The sequence below is a fragment of the Topomyia yanbarensis genome, chromosome 2 (genome assembly GCF_030247195.1).
Source record: "Topomyia yanbarensis strain Yona2022 chromosome 2, ASM3024719v1, whole genome shotgun sequence".
Classification (NCBI taxonomy): domain Eukaryota; kingdom Metazoa; phylum Arthropoda; class Insecta; order Diptera; family Culicidae; genus Topomyia; species Topomyia yanbarensis.
This window is the reverse complement of record NC_080671.1, coordinates 462,961,355-462,973,733: the sequence shown is the minus strand read 5'-3', so window position 1 is coordinate 462,973,733 and position 12,379 is coordinate 462,961,355. Positions and strand designations below refer to the sequence as shown.

At 40.9% G+C, this 12,379-nt stretch overlaps 1 protein-coding gene across 1 annotated transcript in view; it reads left to right on the top strand.

The window, feature by feature from the left end:
* The window catches only part of LOC131686053 (delta-1-pyrroline-5-carboxylate synthase), a 68,914-nt gene extending 56,906 nt beyond the window's left edge, over positions 1 to 12,008 (top strand). The window contains exons 2-6 of the mRNA XM_058970173.1: positions 9,353 to 10,349; positions 10,407 to 10,648; positions 10,710 to 11,193; positions 11,258 to 11,539; positions 11,600 to 12,008. Coding sequence (XP_058826156.1) covers positions 9,353 to 10,349; positions 10,407 to 10,648; positions 10,710 to 11,193; positions 11,258 to 11,539; positions 11,600 to 11,859 — 2,265 coding nt within the window. The 3' untranslated portion in view covers positions 11,860 to 12,008. The remainder of the gene's footprint in view (positions 1 to 9,352; positions 10,350 to 10,406; positions 10,649 to 10,709; positions 11,194 to 11,257; positions 11,540 to 11,599) is intronic.
* Positions 12,009 to 12,379: the final 371 nt, after the last annotated feature.

Below are 12,379 nucleotides of genomic sequence, written 5' to 3'. Positions count from 1 at the left end.
CCTCATTGGACCTATTCGTATTCATTTCTGAGCACTCTCTGACAATAATGGAGTGGGACAGCTCTAACAACGTCCACGGTTGTTAGCGCCGAATATTCGTTTCGTCTGACCTTTAATCGCAGTGTAGAGAAACCAGCCAGTCAAAACGTTGGACACTTACACGGAAGAATTTCTTATTTTGATTCGATTGTTTCGGATATAGTGGACGCGTTGCTCTTTCGATCAATGAGCACACTGATCAGGTAGAGTAAAATGATAAATCTAACGTACTTGGCCGCGCTGGTAGGCATTCGTTTCATTTCCACTGTATTCAAGATGGTCATATTGAAATTGTCGCGAATATCACACAGTAAGTTAGATCGGTTATCAGAATGAAGCGTGTGAGTTGAAGTCTTCTAGAACCAGCTGAAGTGCGATGTATATGGAAACAATATCAAATCTTTGTCTATGATTTGGATTTAACAAGCGACATTTTCCACACCGCATTTTCCACACCGTGCTTTATTTCTACAATGGACCCGTTGTTTGCAACGACGGCAGTCCATGACCCGCAGTACAAAAAGACGAACAAATATACGAGCCCCGTTCAAAAGAACAAAATTTGGAAGAACAAATCCGGCTAAAGACTTGAAATGAGGCTGATGGAAAATAATCCTCGATTTTTGCTGAACGCAATTGCTTGCATACCAGAATTTTCACTGACTGAAGCACAGGGATCTGGAAGGAGCACTCCCTATTTCGCAATCAAGGCCCTTCTCGGAGACTACACCATCAATCTCTACTTCCCGAGAGAGTACGTAGACAAAATATTTTTTCGTACACGGTCGAGTGTTGTTTAGTTAGATCACGCGATATATCGATGATGTGAAATGGCTTGTCTTTGGTTCGGAAGAAGACCATCCAGGAGCCGGTTGTATTAGATATAATAAGCATCGAAAATGAGACTTATCGGCATCATTTTTGCCATCGGAGAAATATTCAAAACGACCTCCACTACCTTCCCATTAGTCAAAACTATCATGCGGGCTTCAGTACCCGCGAAAGGAAGGTTTTATACCAGGGAACGGAAAATTAACGCAACGAAATTTAAAAGAATGGAATAATTGGTACTTTGCTGTGGAACATTTGTAGTATCTGTATTCAACAAACGCATTTTCGCTGAGCCGTCAGACATACAGCCGTGTTAACAAAGTGTGTTTCCAAATAGCCACCAGATATTATCAGGGAATTTTAATTTTCACTTACAGTGACACAATCTCATTTTCGTACACCGCTGTGCGGAATGCTTATCTGCATTTTACAAGTAAAAAATTAGTTCACGAGACATTTTATTTGTGTGGAAATAGTTTACTAGACAGCATAAGGAAGATACAATAATTATCTTTGTACTACTAATGCTCATTTTTTCACAAAACATCATAATTCTAAAGATAGTCAAATATACACGCAATCTCATATTCGTACAGCACACATATTTTTTCAAAAATCGATTGAAATTTCTATAATAAATGTTCAATGTGGTACCTTTTGTTTGTAATTACAGTTTTCAATCGTATTGGAATGCTAACCACTAGTTTTTGTGTGCATTCAACTTAAATTTTATACCATTCTTCTAAATAGTAGTTTCTAAGATCATTCTCATTATAATCCGGATAGTTTTGCACTTTTTATCCAAATACTCCCATTTATTTTGCTAATCAGTTAATAAACGGGATATGCAGTGGAGAATCCATAACATTTAAACAATTATAAATTCCCTCTAAACGTTTCATGCTTTAGGTTCTTCTCCTGATCGAATTTCCAATGTCCACCATTTTTTAGTAAAAGTATCGTTTTATGGAAGCTTTGCCTTAAAATTTATTTTAAGATATTCATGTTAAAATACACATTCTGATCCATCAATGAAGACCAAATTTCTAGCACTTCTAGTGGACATATAATACCCCATACAATAATTCCACTGTCCTGCGCTTAGCTGCTGTTATAAGACTATTACGTCCAGGTCTGAGTTCGATTTTCTCCACCCAAAACAACAGCCATTTGACTCAAAGATGTTGAACTTGGACTCGTAGACAAAGTTTAACATCTTTCCAATATTCCAATAAAGTTGTTTAGTGTATAAAAATCAATTCTTTGTTATTCTCATTGATGAACAGCTTCTTGCTCAGAACACAGTCATTGTAATTGTCCGTTCTCCGTCCATTACGAGCCGTACCAGAGCAGACTTATACTTAAATGCTATGATTCAATTTATTTACCATGTATATAACATTAATTACTCAATTTTCCCAAATTTTTCTTATTAAAAATCGTTTATCCCTCATCGTAAATTTTTTAACGGTTCAAGTTTTCCGCTATATCTGTTCTGCATTTCGCCAAATCAAAGTTTTTAACATCATGTTAAATAGTTGGACGCAACCTTTGAACAATTTCAAAGATTTTATGAAGTGATTTAGCTTCATTTTGATGAGCAATAATTAGTTTCCGTCCCATAATGGCAGTTAGTTTACTTTTTTTAACCATTACGTTAATTTGAGGGAATTTCTTAACCCTTTCATGCCCAACTTTTTTCTAGTGCATGTAGGGTTTCAAAACTATTTTTCCTTGAAAATAGTGGGGTCAAGAAACACGAAAAGCCTATTTTCATAAAGATAGGTGCTTCCATGGCAGTGCTAGAAGCTGGTCAATTTTTACCTTCTAATGCTCAATACAATTCACCTAGATTAATTACAATAGTCCAATTACGTTGAAAACGTAGCAAACGACAGTTTAAATTGATAAGATTTATCAGTTTTGAATAATATTGCACCATAACGAAGATATATGAAAAAATCATTTTCCGTCGTCAACGTAAACTGTCCCTGACAGCACTGCTCCATCGGAATCCAATCAGACTAATTGCAATAACTTCAATTCTAGAGCTGATCCTTGTAACTGTTAATACTCAAATGAAAGGCAATAATCACATTAATGAGCCTTACTTGTTTTTGTGAGCAAATCTCGCCTCAATCAAAAGTTATAGCTGTTTAAAAACGTTGTTGTCCACAAACAACATGGGCATGAATGGGTTAAACTAGTGTTGAGGAAACTGTGCCAATGAACACTTTTCTGTAGTCATAAAATCTATTTTTCAAAGTAAAACAAAAAACATAAAGAAATGACAGGTCTTAAATTACAAATTAAATGACTTTTCAAAAGTGTACGAATATGAAATTGTGCCATTTTCACACCAAGTAATGATTTCTTGTGTGTAGTGTACGGAAACTTGCATACATTAGATTACAAATGATAAATGATGACAGATGATGATTCTACTACCACATGTACAAAACAATACCTATATTAAATAGCGCAAACGTTTGCGAAACAATATTAAACATATACACTATAGGTGTACGAATATGAGATTGTGTCACTGTACGCCATATCTGAACTTTCGTCAGTACGGGGAGAAATCACTCCGAATCTTACTACCCATTCGGGAAAAAGGTGTTCCGCCGGCCCTGCCCAGGTTGACCGTTCAGACTCATTAATTTTATGAGTTTCAAAGTTCAGCATTATCTGTAGCCAATCTTCGTTTGCAATGACGAGGTTATTTATAGGAAAATCCTTCAGAACCGCAAGGTGTCCTGTTAACTCTCCAGATAATAATTGTTTATGACGAGTTTTGTTCCAATGCGCTTTTTACTGCTTCTAATTTTATCGTCTGATGAAGCGGAAGGAGATGCAACATTGCATCTAATGCTTTCGATGGAGCACTTCACATGGCACCGGTTATCGCTCCACAAGCAAGCCTTTGAAGTTTACCTAGCTTTTTTGAGTTGATGTCTCTTTTGTTTTAGGCCACCAAACTAGCGAGACATATGTTATTCTTGGTTTTACAATTGGGGGGTATAACCAATAAACCATGATAGGTCTGAGACCCCATTTTTTACCAAATGTTCTACTGGACACCCAAAGAGCACTAGTTGCCTTGCTTATAACCTGCTCAATGTGTGCATTCCAGTTTAGTTTTTATCTAGTATCAATCCCAGACACTTTACCTCAGAAGACAATTCAATTACTGTTCCGTTGAGCAAAAGTGTTGATATGCAATATTTCCTTTTTCGAGCAAATGGGGCTATGATTGTTTTAGAGGGATTTATGTTCAGGTCCTTCTTTTTATACCACTTCGAAGTGAAATTCAGTGCAGATTGCATTCTATTTAAGATAACAGTGTCAAATTTTCCCCTCACGAGGATTACAATATCATCTGCAAATCCAATGATTTCAATAGTTCGTCTACAACCAATGACCACAATAAGGGCGATAGAACTCCGCCTTGAGGGCATCCCTTATTTGTTTTCATAGGCAGTGACGTGTTTCCAAGCGTTCTAGCTACTTCACGCTTTATAAGCATCGAATTGATCCAATTTATTGTGTAGATATCGAACCCATCGTTCCTCATAGCATTCCGCATTGAGCTATTGCAAACAACTTTTCGAATCTATCGACTTACCTGCAGCATTGTCGAAAACTCCCTCTATGTTAAGAAGGGCAGCCAGTGAAATTTCTTTTGTTACGATGGAATTCTCCCATTTGCTGACCAACATGTGTACTGTTGATTTGTTATTTTGGTATGCGAATTGAAACTTGCTTTTTTCCTTTTTTATTTCGACTATGTTAGTCATATTTTCTTTTTTACATTTTAACGACATTCAATTAGCTAGAAATTACTGGGTAGGGAAAGTTATGAAAATTAGAGCCATAGTACTCAAGTGAGACCACAGTCGATTGTCACGGTAAAAATGGACACGTCTATCGTTACCAGGACACATGTTAGTGAATTCGGGTGTTTCGTAGTTATACTGCCTAAGCTCGACCCTCATTAACAGAAGACAAAGCTTGGGCCCGTACGATATTAAGCCTGTTCTAATGACCCTGCCACTTCTGGTTTTCCGATCTGTTTACTTCACAACCGTGCTCTCACTTGAGTACTATGGCTCTAATTTTCATAACTTTCCCTACTCAGTGGAGATTGTTTGTTGAATAGCATGGACGAGAATGTTATGCGCGACTGTTGACGGCTAGCCCAAGTAAAATATGAAACCAGACGTTGAGGAAGTGTCGAATCTCTGCCATACATGTGATTTCAAATTGTTTTGCCAAGTCTTCGTAGATCCGTTGCCACTCCGCTTCATCGGTCGATGCAAGAAGCATATCGTCGACGTAAGCTAACAGGAACATCTCAACTTTACCAATTTTCTTCACGTAGACACCGATCCGTCAACGACACTTGGAACTCCAACTTGATCAGAACACCAGACTTCGCTTGAACCGACACACTAGTTCTTTCTATCCATCTACAGCAAAGCCAGTAGTTTGGCGCATAAATATTTCTTCTTCCAAGATTCCGTTAAGGTACGCCGTCTTAATATCTAAATGGTGAACCACTAGCTTCCGGTTAGCGGGTACTGTCAAGAATGCCCGTAGCGCTGCATGACGAGTAACCGATGCGAACACCTGATCATAATCGATCCCAACTCTCGCCTTGAATTTGACCACTTCATCTGCCTCGTCACGCTTAAGCTTGAATACCCATTTGGATACAACTATCTTGCGCCCCTTTGGCAACGGTACTAGATCCCAAGGGCCGCTACGTTCATAAGAGTCCATTTCGTCATCCATGGCCCTGCGCCACTCCGGATGCTCGACAGCTTCCGCGCGTTGGATTAGCTCCCAAATTCCGTCTCATTGGCCGTCTAGTTCCACTAGATGCACCTTCATCCTGGCTAGCAGTATCAAAATCATCTTCATTAATCCGGTTTCCTACCCCACCACAATTAGTGCGGTGTTTCTGTAAGAGATCTTGATGGCAAACGGTTCTGCAGATACGTGACTGTTAAAACGGCTTCTCCCCAGTATTGTTAAACCGAGTATCGAATCGACGAACGTACAAGTCGCCGTTTCATTGATCGAACGATGGTGTGGAAAGCTAGATTTGGATATCCTCAGATTTGGCATTCTTCGTATAATGATTGTACATGACGCGATATATCACCCGAATGAAGTCATGACCCTCATCCATTCTCTGGGACCAAGGTGTGTTGATACCTTTGGGATTCCTGAACTTTGTCGCTCCACAAAATTTGTCATATCTTTCATAAATATCACCTTCTAATGCCTAAATGTCCATCTTCTCATTATCATTCTAATCCAATTGTCCGCCTTTTCATTACCCGAAATGGAGCACTGCGAAACAACTCAAACTAAGGTAATCTGCTATGATTTTTCAAATAAAGTACTCAAAAACTCCCATGTTTTCTCCACGAAATACAAAGAGTGCTTTCAATGCTCCATCAAACGGAGAGCCTCCTGTAATGAATCGAATGCACAACGTAGGCAATAACTACCAGACGAAACATTGTATCTCTGATGATCCGTCCGTTAATCCGTCGACGGACCGGTGCCAGTAATCGCGTTTTTCAGCTTTCATCAAATTTTTCATTTGCATTCGTAGCGTCGTGTACATTTGGAAAAATTCGGGCGATCCGACGTTCAAAAGTCCCTTTCGCGTGCAATTCTAAGCAATCTCTGCCCACCACGAAGTAAGAGAATGTTCACGGTTGTTCGCGTCGGGTGCTCGTTTCGTCTGACCTTTAATCGTAGTGCAAATGCATTGTGTAAAACCTAGGGGGAAATGTAGGGACTGAAATATATAGAGACACTTGGGCTTTTTGATGTCCCATGTGGAAATTCCAGCTAGTTTCTAGGATTACCGAGACCAGGAATCACTTACTTCGGTTTTGTAACAGCACCCTTCAAGGGACACTCTCAAGCCTTTACGAGGAAGCTTAGGAGATAAAACTGATTTTCCTCTTTCGGAAATTTATAGGCACATTAGAAGATGTTCCCACGATGGGATGGTCAGACTCTCGCTCTTTAGTGTACAATGAAACGTAGAAATTTGTCGTTGTTGCATTTGCATTTCTTATCGGAGCGTTCCTTAAAAGAATGTTTCATTTTGTCTCCATATAATTTATATGCGGGATATGTCAAGAGATCATGCCGAGTCTCTCCACAGTAGGGAAACTTTTCATGATTCTCTACCCATTATCCACAGCGTGCCTTGTTCCTACAATAAGTCGCTGTAGGCCCAATTGTTTGCAACGACGGCAGTTCATGCCTCGCTGCACAAAAAAGCGACCAGGTAGACTAGCCCCGCGCAAAAGATCAAAGTTTAGAAGAGCAGATTCGACGAAAGGTTCCAACCAGAATTTTCACTGGCCGAAGCAAAGGGTTCTTGAAGGAGCAAATCCCATACTTCGCAATTAGGGCCCCTGCTGGAGACTACACCATCAATCTCAACTTCCCGGGCGGGTACATAGAAAAAATACTTCTTCGTACACGGAGAAGTGGTACTTACTTAAATCTTGCATATATCGATAATGTTAAATGGCTTATCTTTGTCCTCATTCACGTTTGTTATGAATATATACCAAATTCGTTACTGATACTTTTTGCATGTATCAGGCAACTATCAGTTGAGAAATTGGATTCTGAGATGATTATGACTTTCATTGTTTTTGATAAAAATACATTGAAAAAAAATCAGTTTAGACAAGGAAAACATAACAAAGCTGACAGAACGCCACCCTGAGAACAACCGCAAATACTCTACTTCCGTATCTCTGTTTGTCTCCATGACAAGTAAAGAATTCGGTTACTAAGTATTGCGTTTTTTCAACCCGAGAGACATGCAGATACCCCATGACCGCCCGTTACTGCCAGAATAGACTGGAAGAACACATTGTCAAAAGCACCTTCAAAATATTGGAATACACCCAAGCTAGATTGCTTGAGCAAGAAGGCCTTGTCAATTTTGTAAACAACATCGTGAAGCATATAGTGATCGTGGATTTCCCACACTGATATGCATGTTGCATATTGTGCAGTTAACTACTAAACTGACATTCCTGATGTGATGATCGATTATCCGTTCCAAAACTTTTAGAAGAAAAGAACTTAAGCTGATAGGTCTTAAACTCTTGACTTCTTCATAGCTCGAGCGCCTCTCCTTTGGGAATAAATCTAACAGTTATTTCTTGCCATGCTTTCGGGATATACCAGGTATCCAGACTGGAAAGCATAATCTTTTTCAAGACATGTTTGCAGCAGCACGGGAAAGATTCCATCTTTTCCAGGCGATTTGTATGGAGCTTGACCGATTCAGTGGTAACCACTGCGCGCACTAAGACCCACGAGTTCGAATTACCAGAATGAGATTTGTATTGTATTGCATTGCATTGCGACGTGTATTTTTAATGAATTTGAGACAAGTATGCGCTGCCAGATCGTGTAGTAGTATCTCTATTTTGTCGTTTTCTATACAAACACTGCCAATCCCAACTCACTGTCAACCACGTGTTTTCCTGTTTAGACTAACGTGTTGAATGATTTCAGTACTGAATGGCATAGGTGATGAAACTGGATAAAGACGACTTCCGTAAGCCTAAGCTCAATTTTAAACCTACAGAAAATCTTCCACTTAATAAAGATTGAGAAAAATTACTGTCGTATTCGACAGCCGCAATGCGGCTGTTTCAATCGATGAACCAAATGAAACCAATGATGAATACTTTTGGAGGGAGTTATTCTAGTTATTGTTATTATGTGTATTGACCTTTCAAAGGTGAGCTATACACAATTTGAAATCTGAGGTTTATGATTAGTTCCTTATTTCGACATCAGCTTCTATGTGAGTGTTTTAACGTATATATTTTATTTGGTCCTGCTTTAAAATAACAATCATGGGATCCTGACTAAGAGATCAATTCCAAGATCAATATATTCCCACAATTTTCCAAAAAACTTCTGATGATTAAAACAATAGGTTATTGATATTTTAAAACGTTAATATAAAATTGTCTATCAAGAAGAGACTCTCATTACTACATTACTTTCACTTCTGTCAATTATTTAGGCATTTTACGTTGGCCCCTAAACTCTTTGGATAATAATCTAGCCCAAAAAATACTCATTCGTATTGGGAAATAATAGTGTTATAATGGTGTCGTACCGTAATAATGCAAAAAGAAAATAAAAAGAGATTCTCTCTTAGATACGTCTACTTGAAAAAAGACTAACGAATTAACTTAATCAGCATCATTTACACATTTCGCTTCACGCAAAATATTTTCGGCCCCTTTCTCCCGTATACGCTATTGGTCATCTAACGTCCCATATTTATTTACTGGTTACAAAGGTTACTATGACTACTATATTGTACCCGAATATTTTCATATTCTGCAGACCGCCTACTGATTGTCGCACAATTTTCTTTCCTTCCCGTTTACCCCACACACACACACAGATCAGTACGACGACCAGACGTATCGCGTCGAATCGCACTCTGCACTCGATTCACGACCGCACCCGTGCCACCATCTCGGAACGTAGCCATCTGAAAAATGCGCGCCGCATGGTGGTCAAGTTGGGCAGTGCGGTGATAACGCGCGAGGATGAACACGGTCTAGCGCTGGGCCGGCTTGCTTCGATCGTTGAACAGGTGGCTGAGTACCATGTCGAGGGTCGCGAGTGTATCATGGTCACCAGCGGTGCGGTGGCATTCGGCAAGCAGAAGCTCACCCAGGAACTGCTGATGTCGATGTCGATGAGGGAGACGCTATCGCCGACGGATCACACCCGGCAGGATGCGGGAACGATGGTGGAACCGAGAGCCGCTGCGGCTGTCGGTCAGTCCGGTTTGATGTCGTTGTATGATGCGATGTTTGCTCAGTACGGGATCAAGACGGCTCAGGTGCTGGTAACGGAACCGGACTTCTACAATGAGGAAACCAGGAAGAATTTGTTCAGCACCTTGTCGGAGCTGATCAGCTTGAACATTGTGCCGATCATTAATACGAACGATGCCGTGATGCCGCCGATGTTCATCGTAAATAAGGACCTCCCGGGATTGGGAAAGAAGGGTATCAAAATCAAGGACAACGATAGCTTGGCAGCACTGTTGGCTGCAGAGATTCATGCAGATTTGCTGATTCTGATGTCTGACGTCGACGGAATTTACAACAAGCCGCCATGGGAGGACGGTGCACGGTTGATGCACACGTACACTTCAGCTGATAAGGACTTGATCAAGTTCGGGCAAAAGTCAAAGGTCGGAACGGGTGGAATGGATTCCAAAGTGACGGCTGCAACATGGGCTCTTGATCGCGGTGTAAGTGTTGTCATTTGCAACGGCACTCAAGAGCGGGCGATCAAGCTGATTTTGACTGGACGCAAGGTGGGAACATTCTTCACCGAATCAACTGCGGAAAAGGCGGCACCTGTTGAGCATCTGGCAGAGGATGGTTAGTTGCTTTTAACGTGATTAAACGTTGAAGTTAATGTTATAATTATCGTTTCAGCTCGTAGTGGTAGCAGAGTGTTACAGAATCTATCAGCCAGCGATCGAGCGCTGTGTGTGAATACTCTAGCTGATCTATTGGTCTCCAGACAGTCGAAAATATTGGAGGCAAATGCAAAGGACTTGGATATTGCAAAGAGGTCGGGATTGGCAAAGCCACTACTGTCACGATTGTCTTTAACTCCGTCCAAAATCGAAAGTTTAGCTGTCGGATTGAAGCAGATCGCCGACGATAGCCACAAGGTAAACGATGTCTTAGGAAAACTCTATTTTTTAAGCATTCACCAATGATTTATAATTCTAGAACGTGGGTCGAGTGATTCGCCGAACCAAGCTTGCGGATGGACTAGAACTGAAGCAAGTCACCGTTCCGATAGGTGTTCTGTTAGTGATCTTCGAATCACGGCCCGATTCTTTGCCACAGGTAGCTGCGTTGGCTATGGCCTCCGGTAATGGTCTATTGCTCAAGGGAGGCAAGGAGGCGGCTCACAGTAACAAGGCACTGATGGAACTTGTTAAGGAAGCTCTAACCGCGGTGGGAGCTGCCAACGCAATCTCTTTGGTTTCAACACGCGAGGAAATCAGTGATCTTCTCTCAATGGATGAGCACATTGATCTGATCATTCCACGTGGTTCCAGCGAATTAGTCCGCAGCATTCAGGAGAAATCGCAGCACATTCCGGTTATGGGACACGCGGAAGGAATTTGTCACGTGTACGTGGACAAGGAAGCTAACTTGGAGAAGGCTCTGAAGATTGTTCGCGATTCAAAGTGCGATTATCCGGCTGGTAAGTTCGTTAAACAAACATTAAAATAACGATCATTGTAACAATTGCTTCAATTTAACTTCAGCTTGCAACGCCATGGAAACACTTCTAATTCACGAAGATCTGTTGATGGATGGCAACTTCTTTACGGACGCCTGCAATATGTTGAAACGGGAAGGTGTCAAGATCAATTCGGGACCGAAGTTGCATCAACAGCTGACATTCGGACCACCCCAGGCCAAGTCGCTGAAACACGAATACGGTGCTCTAGAGTGCACCATTGAGGTGGTGAAAAACCTAGAAGAAGCTATCGATCACGTCCACACTTACGGTAGCGGACATACCGATGTCATAGTGACGGAAAATGGTAGGTTACTTCGATTGATTTTAATTGGTATCTTCAATCACAATTTTACGCTATTTTCAGATACATCGGCTCGGTACTTCCAAAGCCACGTGGACAGCGCTTGTGTCTTCCATAACGCCAGTAGTCGGTTCGCCGATGGATTCCGGTTCGGATTGGGAGCAGAGGTTGGAATCTCCACTGCTAGGATTCATGCCCGTGGTCCGGTGGGAGTTGAAGGTCTGCTAACAACTAAGTGGATCCTAAGCGGCGTGGATCATGCTGCAGCCGACTTTAGCGATGGATCTCGCAAATGGATCCACGAGTCGATGCCTCTCGCTTGACTTGAACGCTTGCTAGCAAAGATTTTCAATAGGTTTAAGCATTTGTAGAAAATTCAATTTATCAATTCATTTGTTCATTAACTAGTAGGCGTATATTGTTCAATTATCGCACGAAAAGCACGACCCAATAAACGAAAAATTTCAGTACACGTACAGGCTTAAATTAAATCCGAAATTGGCAATTTCCCTCGTCATTTTCACACGACGGTTGGATATGTTGGCTTGTGTACAGTGTTTATCGAATTAATTATCAACAACGCCACGGACAAACTAAACACTGCCGATTTCTAAATCATTATATTATTTCGACATAAATAATTCCCACAGTATTCATTTGGCGAAAGCTTCAGTGGCATTGGCGGCAGCTTTGTTGATCAAATCTAGACAGAGGCAGAGATGGAATCGTTATTCTGACAGCCGAACAGTAGGCATTGAAATTGCTACGCCAACAGTGACAGCGTATTTCCTGTCGTGTGTCGTATCACGTAGTGTAGTGAGCGTAATGGACAACAATCACCCA